The sequence below is a fragment of the Mustela erminea genome, chromosome 10 (genome assembly GCF_009829155.1).
Source record: "Mustela erminea isolate mMusErm1 chromosome 10, mMusErm1.Pri, whole genome shotgun sequence".
Classification (NCBI taxonomy): domain Eukaryota; kingdom Metazoa; phylum Chordata; class Mammalia; order Carnivora; family Mustelidae; genus Mustela; species Mustela erminea.
The window spans coordinates 12,105,692-12,121,597 of NC_045623.1; the positions used below are offsets into that span (position 1 = coordinate 12,105,692).

General features: G+C 49.9%; 1 protein-coding gene across 5 annotated transcripts in view; it reads left to right on the forward strand.

Annotated features, from left to right (window-relative positions):
* Nucleotides 1–10,054, forward strand: part of SYT6 (synaptotagmin 6) — a 55,699-nt gene extending 45,645 nt beyond the window's left edge. The window contains exons 5-8 of one of the 5 annotated variants that reach the window (XR_004276309.1): nt 1,841–2,012; nt 3,201–3,351; nt 7,172–7,240; nt 8,822–10,054. Coding sequence is in view for 3 of the 5 variants with exons in the window: in XM_032302961.1 (XP_032158852.1) it covers nt 1,841–2,012; nt 3,201–3,351; nt 8,822–8,893 (395 nt within the window). In the remaining 2 variants the exon portion in view is untranslated. The other 4 variants (XR_004276310.1, XM_032302962.1, XM_032302963.1 and 1 more) reach the window with 4 other exon arrangements.
* The last annotated feature ends 5,852 nt before the right edge of the window (nt 10,055–15,906 follow it).

The window sequence follows — 15,906 nt, forward strand, 5'->3', positions numbered from 1 at the left end:
TATGCCTCGTAGGAGTGAGCAGAGGGGTGGGGGAAGGAAGCTGAGACTCTCCCAGTTGGTGATAAGCCAGCTATCTGCCTAGTGGCTTCTGGGACAGTTGGCTCTGTCATATTTTTTCCAAGCTAGGTGGCATGGGACACCACTGGGCTCTGGGAATGCATGGGAATGGGCATGGCAAGGGCTAGAAAGCACTCGGGCAGCCTCAAGCCTGAAGATGCTTTCCAAGGCACTGTCCACTTTACGGAATGTAGACGTTGCCATGTTAGTGATGGGTCTTATAATAAGCTTTCTCCACCTGACTGCTCGGACCTCTACCCTGCCCTGGGCATATCCATAGAGAATAGAGCCCTCCAACATCAGAAAGCTGTCTCACAGAGGTTCTAGGAACCCCACCTTCCTTTTTACTGACAACACCTCCGAGAGCAGGGCCTTCCAAATGGGTCATTGGAAACAGCAGGTCGATTAAACACCACTGTTTAATCACAGTCTTGCCAGCTCCCTCGTAAACCTGAGTGCCCCCATGGTTAAGGCATAGCTGCCCTGTCAAGTTAGTTAGTCCGCAGCTCCTCTGGGTGTCTGTGGCAATGCCTTCAAGGCTTGGTGTCTCCACTCACATGTCGTAGTTCTCTCTAGCTTCCCCAGAGCTGGGTGCCTCAGCTGCCCTGTGATCGATGTCCAGGGAGCGTGAGGGCCTGGCAGGTGCTCAGCGGCCAGGAGATAGAACGTGCCTGGGCCTCAAGGTTCCAGGCAGCGGCCGCTCAGCCCACAACCTCCCCACCCCACCGCCCCCATGGCGTCCCAGGAAACCTGGCTCCTAGGCAAGAAGGTGTCTCAGTATATCAGCATCTCAGAAGCTGTTATTACCTGTGAGTCGCTCTCCCATTTCTTGAGCTGTGACGCATAAATAACAATTATGATGGTGCCTGAGACACCTGTGCTATGAGCTACAATAGGTGTCCCTTCACTCAGATGAGTGGGAAATTTCAGGGTAGAAGGGTGACCATGAAACATGTATTCAGAAAGCTAAAGAAGGGACAGGGAGGGGGCCGTGTGGAGGCTCAGTAAAAAGCTATCTCCTCTGGCGATGGAGAGGATCCAAGGTCCCACTGGGCAGTGAAATGTCACCGGGCTGCCCTGAATCTCAGGAACCCGCCTTACTCTGGGCCCCAGCACAGCTCCGTCCTCCTCCTCTGCCCCAAAGTGGGCAGGAAACGGCTTCCGGGGAAGCAGAGAGCAGGGTCCTTCTTGATGCCAGCTGGAAATGAGCTTGCTGGGACAATGAGACCCATAATCCTCTTGTCAGGCGGGAGGACACAACAGCACTGCGGCTGTCACTGCGCCTTTACTCTGACAGCTGCGACTTCTTGGGTGTCATCGACTTCTCTTTTTACCCCCTCCCCTTATCCTTTGGTTAATAATGCTGACGAACCCCCAGAGGGAAGGACTCCAAGCAGGTGAAAGGAAGGGTGCCTTTGCTCAGCTTCACCACCCTTCGGAGCCAGCTGGCCATCATGGAGCTGGGAGGTGGGGCCGTGAACCGCATCCCCACAGGCAGGTGTCCTGTCTGATTTGAGGCCAACTTCACCATTGGTGAAAGTCCATTAGGCGTTCTCCCAATAATCCTGAGGTCGCTAAAGACTCTGTGTTTTATGAAGCACGAAGTGTCCTCAGAGACAGGTGCGCTGCATAAATACAAGGTGGTTTAATTATCCTAACAACCCACTGGTACCATCCGATGAGCAACAGTGGGTCCATGGCTTCCATCCCTCTGCTGCAAATGATGTTCCAGGACATCTGGTTAACATGCTCCCTTCCCTTCCCATCACTCCCACTGGTGCAGATCCATATGTCAAAGTGTCCCTGCTTTGTGACGGGCGGAGACTGAAGAAGAAGAAAACGACCATAAAGAAAAACACTCTAAATCCTGTCTACAATGAAGCCATCATCTTTGACATCCCCCCAGAGAACATGGATCAAGTCAGTCTGCTCATCTCGGTTATGGATTATGATCGGTAGGTGAGGGTCCCGGAGGGTCAAGGTTTCCTGCCTCTCACCCCCACGCCAGGGCAGTGCAGGGCTTCAGGAGCCCATTAGCCTCAAGTCTGGCTCTACCCAAGAAGGGTGCAGAAGTTTGAGGAAGAGCCTGGATTCCCCTGAGCAGAAGCTCATGCTTTGATTCCCAGCAGGCCCATTTCCACCCATCAGTTTCCCTGAATGCGCTCCTGGGGATTCCTTTTCCTCCATCTGGCACCAAGTCCGAGCACCTCTCCTCTCCATTTCTTATGCTACTACCGTTCCCACTGACGGACAGCCGTGCAGCCTCCCAGCAGACAGCCTCCACCACTCCCTGACTCAAGTCAGCCAATGCATGGGAGGCTCGCCTTCCTTAAAAACCACTTTCTTCAGAACCCTCTGTGGTTCCTGTTAATCCAGGCCATTCCCCTGGTTTCTCAAGACCTTCCAGAATCTGGACCCAGCATCATCATCCAACTTCATTTCCCCTTCCTTGCATGGATTTCTTCTCTTCCACTTACCCAAATCCTACCTTCCATCAAGGCTGGCTCAAAAATGTTTCCCAACACCACCCCCCCAACCTCCGCCCCAAGCCACCATGACTCCTCTCCATTTCACTCCAGCTGAAGGAGGGGAAATTAAAAAAATTAAAAAAACAAAAACAAAAACACAAAACAAACATGCAGTAAAGCCTTCATCTAGGATTTTTAGCACAAGTTCTCGGGCATACTAGGTACTCGCTGAACATATTTGCGTGAAGACTGATATTCTTGCTGAGTGAGTAAATCACATTCTAACCACTGGCGGTATGGAGAAGTGGTGCTTAGAGCAGGGTGATTTATTTCCAAATGCCGATGTCTTGAGCGAGGGTGTGATGTGCTAGCTGAGTCAAAGAAGAGAAAAGACTGAAATTCTCCTGTTCCCTAAAGTCAGGCCATCTGCCCACCATTTCCTGAGATCCCAAAGGCGTTTATAACCTTTTTCTCATCTGTCTGAGTCAATGTCCACCCAAGGAAGCTGGGCAAAGCTTCACTGCTGCTGGTCGTCCAAGAGAGGCCTTGCCAAGCATCTATTTTCAGAGCTCAGCACTCTGAGTTAGCCCTGCCAGGCAGAATCCCAGACCCCTGGACCTCCCTTTCTGGTAGCATGTCCAGACACCAGCTCCAGGCCCTTTGTTTCTCCCCCAGAGTGGGCCACAATGAGATCATAGGAGTCTGCCGTGTGGGGATCAATGCTGAGGGCCTGGGCCGGGACCACTGGAACGAGATGCTGGCATACCCGCGGAAGCCCATCGCACACTGGCACTCCTTGGTGGAGGTAAAGAAATCCTTCAAAGAGGTGGGTGAGGTCGTGCTCGGCCCTTGGCATGTTTGCTGCATGGCCACGCGGGCTGGAGAATGGCAGTCGGCGGCTGTGTGACCTCGCCTGCGTTGCTCCTTCCCGGGGTGCACGGAAGCAGCAGGAAGGAGGTGGAGAAGGATGGGGGGGGCTGCCTGACAGAAAGCCTCTGATGCTGAGTATATTGAAAGTGACACTGAGTCCTAAATGGAAAATTAAAACCGGGAGGAAGCCCTCCCAGCGGCTCCCCAGTGCCAGGCCCGGAATGCTTTCACAGAGCCCCCGGGCCAACTCGGTCCTCTGGGAGAAAGCCCCACGAGGGTGAGCTCAGAACTTGGCAAGAAATTCTACCCTTGTTGAATCACTGTGTTCCCTGAGGCTCTAGCCAGGCTGTCCTCAGGCAGTCTTCATGGCCTCCATGGGGATGGCCAGAGACGAGATCCTGCTGCCATGAAAGCTGGTTCTCCCACGGCTGGAGAGAGCATGGCTTCAAGGCGTCACGCTATCTGACGGGATCCTAACAGGGACGGAACATGTGGAGCACTACCCAGGAGTCCTGTGCCTTGGGCTCCAAACTCGGCCCCTTCAGACTTGCTGTATAATCTCCAGCCGGTCATTTCTCTCAGTGGCAAAAGAAAATGTCCCTTCCCATGATCTTTACAGCCGGCTCCCCCTTCACCAAACTGCACCAGTGTGAGATCCTGCGAATTATCATCCTGGTGGCTCCCAGGCCTGCTTTTTCCCAAAGGGTTGGGATGTGGGGGTAGCCGGGCGAGCCTGAAACCTCATTTTGAGGATCTCATACCCCAATCCATACCCTAAAAAGATAGGTGGTTGTTTGTTCATCCCAGGCTTCAAGCCTAGGAAGTCCAGAGGTTAAAATGGGGAAAATCGACTAATAAACAAAATAAATAAAGCTTTAACTCTTACACTACATGGCCCCTCAGCTTAAAAGCAGTCACCTTAAAAACAGAGGACTGTGGATCTTTGAACAGCACAGTTCAAATGGTGCAGGCCCACGTGTGTGTGGATTTTTTTTTTTTTAATAAATACAGAACAACACTGTAAATGTGTTTTCTCTCCCTTACAACTTTCTTAATGACATTTTCTTTTCTCTCACTTTATTGTAAGAATACAGTATAGACTTCCTATAACATCGAAAGTATGTGTTCATGGACTGCTGATGTTATCAGTAAGGCTTCTGGCCAACAGTAGGTGATGAGTAGTTAAGTTTTGGAGGAGTCAAAGTTATAGCAGATCTTTGACTCTGTGGAGGGTCAGTGCCCCTAATCCCAGTGTTGTTCAAGGGTTAACTGTAATCCCTTCTTCTGGCTCTGGGACACGGGAAAGGCACGAGCAGCAAAGCCAGAGGACCTGGCAGCTCTGCCTTCTCTTCTCGGTGTGGCCAGGCCTGTCTCTCCCTGCTTGCGGCGGTGTGGGTGGTCTTAGGAGAGACTGAGGGCTCTGAGGGAGAGAGGGCTCTGGGAGCCAGGCTAACTGATTTACCTACTGTGGTAGGCATGTCTTTGGGGTGAGCATGGAGAAGTAAGGCATCCACACAAAGCTCCTGTTCACCAGAGGGCTCCTGGTTCTGTCTTGTGGTTGCCTTGATTCACAGTGGTGAAGCTTGGGTGACAGAGAACTGTCCCTCAGCTCTCCAGCTCCCTTCCCCCAAGGGAGCCTCTGCCCCCTCTTAGGCAGAAGGCTCCCTACAGGGTGTGGGTGAGGCACCCACGACCACCCTCCGACTCCACAGGCGGCAGCTCCTGGAAGGAACCGAAGATGACCTGGGGTCCACACCCTGCGCCTCCCTGAACGCAGGCCTGAGTCAACCAGTGAAGGGTGCCGTGCGCCTCCCCCCTCTTAAATCCCTTGGAGATATTTACGAGTAGAATAAGCATACTAAAATGTTCAGAGTGGTTTAGGGGCAGGGACATGTAAGCTGATGGGCTCTAGGGCTTTAGGCAACTCATTGTTCCCCCTCTCCAGTTCCTTGGTTGGTGAATGAGGGGGTCGGTTCCTGTCCTCTCTGCTTTTCTAGGAAACTCTGACCCTAAGTGATGGCGGATAGAACCAGGGAGTACTCCCATGGCACCAGCTCAGAAAGATAACCATCCCCACGTGACTGGGCCGCCCTGTCCACACAAACTGAAGCTGCCGGCCCCGTGGCGGCTGGAGTTGGGGGTGTGAGCAGGGAGGCCAGAAGGTGCCGGCCCTCGGTTCCAGAATCACTCTGCGGTGAATACAACCTAATTAAGCCAAATAATTGATTCCGAGTCCCATTCCTTTGAAAACTCTGACTCACCAGTCCAGACTACAAAAGAAAGAGAGATAAAGTAGAATCAAGCCCTTGAAAATGAATATTTGATGAGACAGTAAAGGGAAAGTAACAGTATATGGAAAACGGAAAGAGAATAAATTGATTTATATCCTTTGGGTTTACTTTTTTCTTGACCTCGCACACCAAGCTCCCGAGCCCGCCCCTCCCCCTCTCATTACCCTACCATTTTGTGCTCAGCGGATCATTTCTCCGTATGAAGAAGCTGAAAATGACATTCATCTTGGCAACCTAGGATTTCACCTACACTTTTAGCACCCACAGTTTGAGTATCTTTATAAAACTGCATTTAAAACCCTACCAAGCAGATAGGAAGTAAACCCTCTTTGGGCTCAAGTGATGCTTTGCACTCGAACACCTCCCCCCTCAATCCCCCTTAAAGCTCTCATCTTGCCTCCTTGGTTAAGTTCTGGACAATGAACAAGAGACTTGCTCCTGGAACTTGCTTCTCCCATTCATATCCTATATACAGAAATCTCACTCTCCCGCTCCCAGGAAGATCTATAAAGTACTCACATCTATAAAGTACTCTCTATTTAGATTGTACCTTCCTTTGAGAAGTTTCGAGTGCCGTGATCATTTCTTTTTTATTAATGAGAACAGAGGGCACCCTACTTGCCCACTTGTTTGGAGTTTTAAAATAAGGTTGAGTGGAACAAACGAACTGAAAAGGCATTTTCCCCTGCTGGGATGTTTTCAGTGGGTAGAAATGGAGTAAGCCCCAGCGAGCGTCCTTCCCTGGTGGCAGCGGTGGCAGGGGTCCCCTTCCCTCCAGGCACTGCTGCCTGGTGCTGCGTGTCACTGCTATCACCGCACACAGAGCCAAGGCTGACCAGCAGCCTTCTCCAAGGTGTTCTATCATGAAGGGCCAAGTGGAGATCAGCTTCCAGAGATTTCACATCTGTCTGAGCGTGACCCCATTGCAGAACAACAAAAGGTCTTAAGGAACACAGGCGTCCTGGCACAATCACCTTCCCAGGCACCAGGGAAGGGAAGCCAGTCATTTTGACTTCAGAGCCACCGTGCTAAGCCTGCTGGAGTCATTCACCTTCCCGTTGTCCACGAACCCCATCTCCCTCCTCTGTCTTCACAGAAACCATCAGGGGCTGGCAGGGAAGCCAGCGTGCCTTCTGCATGTGTCCTGGATGGACAGTTACGCTCCGCGTGACTTGGGCTATTATAAGAAAAAAAAAGGTACCCTGTGTGGCCATTTTGCTTTTTCTCTTCCGCATTGGCCTATCAATCAGATTGTTTAAGATTGTTTAAGTGGCATGCTTGACCAGGGGAGAAGCCAGGAATCACTGTGTAACTTTCAGCGGCCCTAAAGGCTGGCACAGAGAAAGTAGATCCCCTAAGACAGAGGTGTGTTAGATGAGAGCATTGGTGACCATCTTGTGTCGCCATCTGGTTAAGAGGCACTTGAGTCAGAAGTCACCATGGGCTCAACAACCAGGCACTTATTTATTTAAAATATTTCACCAGGGAAACCCTCGGTTGTGATTTCATTCACGTGGACGCTGCAAGCAGAGAGACTGTCACCTGGAGTTAGGAGTAAGTACCCGGTGTGGCCCCTAAGATGTTAGGTTTCCTCTTGCCCCGTGCATCTCCTTCTCCTCCGGCTGTGGCCGGATCGAAGCTGGCAGCAGGAGGGAGTGGAGGGAGCATCGAGCTGGGAGTTAGGAGACCTGGTTTCACCTGCTGGCTCCGCCCCTAACTAGCGGTGTCTTGACTTCTCTGTGTCTTGGTTTTGTTATACATGAGAACTGGACAGTTGAGTGGATGGCGCCCTGGGCCTGCCCCCCCAGGTTGGACATGCTAAGATTGCTCAGGTCTAGGGCACATAGTGGTGGTCCTCCTCCGTACCTGATGGCCCAGCGTGGGGTTAGTTGTGAAGATCTGCCGGATGGCCTGTACAGGGACATGAAGGGACCGAGCCTGGGGAAGGTAACAGAGGCTTTCTGTAGAAGTGGGAGCGTGGAGATGTCCCACAGGTTGGGGTCTCTCCTCAGCGCCGTGGATTTCCAGTAGGAAACACTGGCTGGCAAACATTCTATTCCTTAGGTGGCTCAGCTCTGTCTAGAGACGGCTGTGCTGTGGGGAGCACGGCATCCTTCCCCCTCCCGCCCCCATTCGTGCAGAGAGAAGCTTCTACTCAGCCCATCATTCCATCGTGGAGACCACCAGAGCTCAGGGGCAGCAGAGGAGGCCGTACTTTGTTTCAGAAAGACCACCTTGACCACCTCCCTGACTCCCTCTGGAGCCTTGTCCCACGGGCACCTGGGAGAGGTTTGGGTCTCCTCAGCTCCCAGGAAGGATGGAGTGAACAGTGGACACTGCCTCACTTTGAAGTTACACGGCCCCAAGATGGGTCAAGAATATTCCTGGGGTCAGATCTTTGCCCAGAAAACAGTTCCCCAGCACAACTGGCTTTTCAGTTAAGGATGGGTCGAAGGGCTCAGGTGCGGGTCCACCCACTCTCAGCCCTCTTCGCTCTGTTACTCCTCCTTCCATCACCCACCTTGACAGGAGGATCAGGGTGGGGCTGACAGGGCAACCTGTGAGTCAGGAGAAGGCAGGGGATGGTCCTGAGGGGGCGAGGGGCTGCCCGCCTCCTACCCCCAGCTCCTCACAAGGTGGGTGTGAATGCCCACAGGAAGCATTAAGCCTGAGAAAAAGAGCTGGATGCTAGAGTGATATCAGTTTGTAGCTGCACTAACAGCTCCCAGACAAATTGCTAATAATTCATGGACGTGGGTTCTTGGCAGTAAGGGCACATTCTGTAGACGGCCTCTTTTGCTGCTAACATAATCCGATTTTCAGTGTGAAAAATGGCTGAAGCACTCAGAAACGGCCCAGTCATAGCATCTCATTAACACACACACACACACACAGAGTGGAGAAAGTCTTCATTACTTCTGCAGTAGGTCTTTTAAAAAAAAAAAAAAATCAGGTATTCCAAACTGGAAGCTCTACAGCTCTTTTCCTTCTGTGTTTGCATGGCTGACAGCAAAATTCAAGTGAGCTTATGAAAAGCTGGGAAGGGTGAATTCAGTGCATGGGCCACGGAAGTTTCAAAAGTTGAAATGCCAGTCCCCTTGGCCATCAGTAACCAGCCTTCTCCCCTCTCCACAGTGGCAGGGCCGGGCTGCCAGCTTTGACAGCGAGAGCTCGTGCCCGTCTCCGAAACCACCTCCCACACCATGAGCTGTGCGACCGGGCGACACCAACGGGACTCAGCGACGCTCTTTTTGCACTCGTTCAACTGTCCAAACACAGTGTCGCGCAGGGGCAGCAGCAGCCGTAGCACGAGTCTTAACTGCTCCTGCGTGGGTCAAGGCCACGACCCTTGTCGTGTGGCCAGACCTGTCTTAGTCTTTCTTGTCTCTCAAGGTGATGTTTTCTGTGGTTTTTCACTTTTTATGGATCTGCTGCCAAGAAGAGAAGGGGGAAAGAGTAGGAGAAAAAGAAGAGTAGAGAGCCCAGAAGCTGGTTCATATAAAATACCATGTAAAATAGTCTTCTCTTCTGGGGAGGTGGTGTGATTTCCTTCAGTGTTGTGTCTCCACCAAGTGCCACAACCCTGGAGGAGAAGGACGTGGGATGGAGCCATGGCTGTGTCTGCAGTAGCCTGCAGAAAGGAGCAAATCAGGCCAAGAGCCTTGACAAAGCTCTAGTTGTGACCCTTGGAAGCTCTCTGCTCCTGTGACACAGACCGCGATGCAGACTCCTGGTCCTACGGTGAAATCACGAGCGCTCCGAGGTGTCCACGCAGCTCCGCTGGTCGTGCAGGGCTCCTCGTGTCCCCATCTGCCTCCACTTCCTTGTTGACTTTCCTCATCATTTGAAAATGTCTTGACTTCTCCTGAGAACTCAGCCCCTCTCTTTAGGAATGATTCTGCTGAATCTAAACATGCCGAATGTTTTCTGGCACACCACAGTTAATGACCGTATTTGTCTGAACGCAGGGTCTTTGTTCTCAAAAGTAACCTCCGTTGTAAAGAAGAGAAGGCACACGTGTTTCAGAATGACTTCTGTGTCGTGCGTAGCTTTATGAATTCCGTGAAGTATCGAGCAACTGTGTAAAAATGCCTACACAGATCAAAGAAACACCTGCATAAAATGTTCTTTGGGGAATGGGGTGTTTTAATCCAAGTCACAGCTGGAATCCATCTTTCTGTGAAGAGAATCTTCTCGATTGAAACAAAGCCAGCTTAAGCCTATTTCAGCCCCCTTGACTCTGGGACAGTATTCATCTTAAACTTTAGTTCTATAGATTACTAAGTACTTCAGTGTTTGTTTTAGTGGTAGTGAACGCTTTCCCCCCCCACGCCCTTTAGATCTCTATCTTAGGCCAAATTCAGTTTAAGAAAAAAAAAAAAGTTTCAACTATTCTGTATTGTAATGGTACGTTTCTGTTGAGTTCGTAGTGGTCTCCCCACCAACCACATATAACTCGCTTGATTTCCTCGCAGTCTGTAGAGCCCTGGTAAATTTGTGGAGGTGAGTTTCTACTTTATCTGTGACTACACAATGCCAGTTTCCAGAGTTGTGTGTGCGACTTGGCAAGAGGCAAGTCTGCTGAAGAACCCCTTCTTCCACCAGGGGAAGGTCAAGAAGGGAAAAGCTATTCACGCACCTTGTGTCTTAGTCTTTATGTCACGTGCTTTAGGAGCAGAAACTCAATAAAGTAACCCTCCCCTTAAGCCAAGTTATCAGGTTTCTCTGCTGATAGAACTGTGGGCAGTATCTTCTACCCAAAGTTCAGACTGGGCGAGAGGATGACCAAGATATTGTGGCCAGAGAAGTTTTCAGCTTAGAGAAGCAAAGGCAGATACACCAAATTCCACTCTGTACTGAGCCTTAGGCTAGGAGTTAATGTGTCATTGGTATAGAGATAGTTTTCTCCCCAAATATCTTGTGATGGAGAGGCCATCCTTGTCAGGCTGTACTGAGCTGGGTGTTCTTTTGAGAGTGAGACAAAAACCCAAAATCATGACAAGACTCAGAGCAGGCCGTAAGCTTCATTCTGTCTCTTGACTCGAGACTGACTTCATCAAGATGGCCATCTCGATCACTGAGCAGAGGCTGTGGGGTCCCTGCAACTAGGAAGGGGACAGTTGAGTTTCCTGGGCCATGAGCAGCCCAGAAATGAGGGTGAGAGGGTCTTTCCGGAAGTGATCTCAAAACGCATGTCCAGCTGCCTTCTTCATAGCCCTGGACACACGAGGATGACCACTTAACTCTTGGAGGAGGGAGGGTGATCCGTGGAATAGTTACTGCTCTCAGACATCCCTTCTATGTCCAAGCAGCTAACTCACACAAGTGAACCTCCCAGTGGTTTTGGGAAATCATTTCCTGAACAGATGATAGTCAGCCCCACACTACCTACCCAGCTGCTGCCGCTCGCACTGCAGCGGTCTTGGTAAATTTCTACAGGCTGGGAAGCCCACCCCAGGGAGGCTCTTGGCTCCAGGAGCCCCACCCCCAGTGTCTTCTGGGGGGACTAGTCCTCAACCCAAAGCATGAATGAATCTGAATGTCTGTCAACGTCATTATCGAGCCCAATACTTCTTCCTCGCGGATGAGAGTAAAATGAATTACAAGTTTCAGAATAAAATGGAATACAAAGTCGATTCATTTGTTAGCTTCTCTGCCACAAGAAGCCTTTTTCTTGGGTTGGTGTTTTGAGCTTTGCTGAAGTCATGATAACCAAGGCCTTTTGCATATTGATGTTTTTAAAAAAAATGCCAAGTTCTCTTCTTTATCCAGCAGTTTTTCTGGGCTGAAAGATGCCCTCCCTTCCTTTGCATACTCAGGATATTAATTAATTGCAACATCATTTAAATAATTATGTTGTTAATTACCGCTTCATGTCTCCCGCCCCGTCACAGCCTGAAGTTTTTCTTCAATTAAATCTCTGTGTCTTGCCCGTTTCTCTTGTCATCGTATGTTCCTGAGGCTCAGCCGTCCGCATACACACAGGACACCGCACAGCTTTTGTCTTTAAGCGTTGTTTCCCGTAGGTAACCAGTTCCCTTCCATCGGAGCTACTGTGGAAGGCTTGTTTGTTTTTTGTGCTGCCCAGAAAATACCCGCATACCCCACGAAGCTAAAATCCACCTGTGTTCTGCCAGGCTTATGGCTCGCAGAGCATTTGGAGTGCGGGGCTGTGCTGTTTCCTAGCTGTTCAGCTCAGCGAGCGGCCCCTCCAGATGCCCAGGCTTCTCTAGGGAAGCGGGTTGCACGCTCATCGCCGGAAAGTGCAACACTTCCGCCCACCGGGGGAGGAATCCCGCTAACTCTCATAAAACACCACTTGGCCGAGTGAGGAGAAAAATCCTGCTGCAGACTTGAACATTTAAAAAGAACATTCTGACTTAATAGAATGTCCTCTGTGCTCACCCCCAGCTTTTAATTAATTTAGGAAGCAGCCCATAGGGAGGAACGTGGAAGGTACCGTCCGCTCTTGCACATCTGCATCTAAATTACTGGCACTCGGCAGTGAGCTGCTGTGGAGAGAGCCCAGGTGGTGAGGGAAGCACTCTGCTTCCCAAACCCACAGCCTCCCAGGGCTTCCGCAGGCCGAGGGGTCGCCCATCAGCAGGCGGGGCCGCTCCTATTTGGAGCAGATCCCGGGAAGGGGCAGATGGGTCTGGCTGGCTGGGCTGGGTCAGGCAGCCAGAACAACCTTCAGACTTCCGTGGCTGGGAACAACAATGGCTTCTCATTCGTGCTCATGCCCGTCGCAGGTCGGCAAAGGGATCGCTGCTCATCGGATGTTTTCAGGGGAACTCAGAATGACAGAGGAGCCGACATCTCCAACATGGCTAGTTGCCACACCCGAGGGAAACGAGCACTCCGAAGCTTCTCTGTTGGCCTCAACACTGTGGCCCAGAGGAGACCCGTGTCCCTTTCCCTCCCCGTCCATGACCCACGACTACTCATGGGGCCTCCCAGAACACAGGGGTTCAAGCGCCCAAGGGGAAGAAGAACTGGAAATCACTGTCCGGTGCTTGGGATGACCACAGTGAAGTTAGCAGCCCCATGGAGGGTGACAGCTGCCCCTGGCCAAGTCAGAGAAACAAAGAGAAGTTACAGTCCATTAGTTGTTGAGTGAACTCAAGGACTAGATGGAGCCCCCAGGACTGGGCCAGCCTCAGACTCGCATGCTGCCGGCAAAAAGCTTTTGGCTGGTGAACTGGCAGCGTAAGTGATTATAGTCCGAGATAGAAAGTGGTGAGCACAGGATGGGAGATGAAATAGAAGGCTCCAGAATTCTGAGAAAGCAGATCACAGCAGGGCAGAATGACCGCTTCAGATTTGGAATACAGGAGGGTGTGAGGAGGGGACACATCCCAGGCTGAGGGGCCTATACACCATGCCACCAGGCTGCAGACCTGGCCCCTGCCTCGTTCCTGCTAGGTGCCTCCACGAAATGGGCCCTCCTCCCTCTACTGCTGGCTTGGCTTCTGCTCCTGGGTGGGCTAATCCCCCCGGAACTGCACGCTTTGCCTGACTTTGAGACTCTGTCTAGCTGTCACACGTCATCCACTCACCCAGCCTCCCCTCCCCGGGAAGTTTTGCAGCCACAGCCCACTCAGGACTTCGTGATTTGTCCCGTGGCCCGCTCCTCTTTGCAGTGAGCCCCATCTAGATGTCTGATGGCCTAGGAAGGGGAACAGGACTGGCCTCCCCCCAAACCCCCCATGGCTTTCCTCTGGCTGGCTCACAGCGGCACTCCCAGCATGGCCACGGCAAGCCCACCAGCAAGATTGGAGGCCAAGAGGCTGGCAGGCAGTTACAACCGTTCACCCAGGAGGGGGCGGAGGGGTGAGCTAGACAAAGGTCCCACACAGGGAAACAAGGGCACCTGTACAGGACACAGTGGACACAGGTGGACCACGCAGCAGGGCTGACGGCTTAGCAGATCTGGAAGGCAGGGATAAGGAAGGGAGATTCAAGAGTTGAATGTTCTCACACTTGAGGCACCAGAAAAATGATGGAGCCTTCCATAGAACCTGGAGACTCGACAGATCAGCTCTGGGCTCAGCAATGAGTCGGGTTTGGGTCAACTGAATTTGAGATGCAGAAGGGATAAGCAGCAGACGGCCGTAGTTTGAGAAGCAGTTTGGCAGAGAAGTCGGGCGTGAGATGTTAATTTCTAGAAAGCTTATGCACCCGAACGAGATGTGAAGCCAAGAGTCTGACACAGCCACATGGGTACAAGCAGACAAGGAGAGTCTCAAAGAGGGCTTCTTGGGGAACCATCAAGATTTAGAGGTCAAGGAAAAAGAAAGTGATGTGAATGATAATGGAGGTGTGTCCAAGCAAAGCTGATCGATGAGGATGGGGATGAATAGAACAGATCAGTCAAGGGCCTCATAAAATGATTCTTCACAAGTTCATCCAAAGTGCTTGGACATCGCTTGAGTCGCAAGTCTGCTCCCCCCCATGTTGGCAGGGACCCTCCTCTTCCTTCCCCTTGCCTCTGCTCTTGCCTTTGGTGGGGGGGGGGTAGAATATACTTATCTTCAGTTTACCATTTTAACCATTTTTAACTGTATAATGCAGCGGCTTTCAGTATATTCACATTGTTGGGGAACCGTCACCACTGGCCCTCCACAGAACTTTTCTCATCTCTGCACCCATTGAACAGCAGATCCCCAGCCCCTGGCAACCCCATTCTATTTTCTGTGTTCATGAATTTCACTATTCCAGATACCTCATGTAAGTGGAATCATATTGTATCTGTCTTTTCGTGTCAGGATTATTTCACTTAGCAGTATATCCTCAAGGTAGACCCATGTTGTATATGTGTCATAATTTCCTTCCTTTTTAAGGACAAATAATATTCCATTGTATGAATATACTACATTTTGTTTTCCATTGATCTGTCGGTGGACCTTTGGGTCGCTTCCACCTTTTGGCTATCGTGAATAATTCCTCTGTGAATGTGGGTATACAAAGATCTCTCTTGTCTCTGCTTCTCTGGGGTGTACACCCAGAAGTGGAGTTGCTGGATCAGATGGTCATTCTATTTTTAATATTTGGGGGAACTGCCATACTGTTTTTCATAACGGTGGCACCATGTTACATTCCCGCAGGCAGTGCCCAAAAGTTCTAATTTCTCTCCACCCTCACCAACACTTGTTATTTTATATATTTTTGATGGCAGGCATCAGAATGGCTGTGAAATGGTATCTAACTGTGATTTGATTTGCATTTTCCTAACGATCAGTGATGTCAAGTATCTTTCTTTTTTTTTTCAGTATGCAATACAGGTTTATTAACTATACATCCCCATGACTTATTTGTTATACAACTGAAAGTTTTGATGTGAAGTATCTTTACTGGCCATTTGTATAGCTCTTTTGGAAAAATGTCTATTCGAGTCCTTTGTTCATTTTTTTAAAAACTTTATTAAGTTTTAAATTTTACTTCCAATGTAGTGAACATCAGTATTATATTAGTTTCAGGAGTACAATATAGTGATTTTTACACTATAGCTCATTTTTTAGTTTGTTTTGTTGTTGTTGAGTTTTTGGATTTCTCTCTATATTTGATATATAAATCCCATATCGGATTTAGGATTTACAAATACAGTATTGCCTCCCATTCTGTGGGTTGCTGTTGATCATGTCCTCTGATGAACAAAAATTTTAAAGTTTGAGGTAGTTTGATCTACCTACTTTTTTTTTTGTTATTACTTATGCCTTTGGGGTCGTATCCAAAAAAAAAATCATTGCCAAATCCAGTGCCATGATGCTTTGTCCCTATGTTTGCTTCTAGGAGTTTTATAGGTTTAGCTCTTACACTTGGGTCTTTGATCCACTCCATTTTTTGTATAGGTTGTGAGGTAAGGGTCCAACTTCATTCTTTTGCGCATGGATATCCAGTTTTATCTACATCATTTGTTGCAAAGACTGTCTTTATCCCCACTGAATGATCTTGGCACCCTTGTTGAGAATCATTTGACCATACCTATATGTGAGAGTTTATTTCTGGCCTTTCTATTCTGTTTCATCGGTTTTTATGTGTGCCTTTATACTAGTATCACATTAATTTGATTACTTGTAGCTTTGTAGTAATTTTGAAATCAGGAAGTATGAATCCTCCAACTTTGTTCTTTTTCAGATTTGTTTTGGCCTCTCAGGGTCCCTTAGATTCCCTATGAATTTTAGGATGCTATTTCGACCAAAAAAAAGGGGGGGGGGATT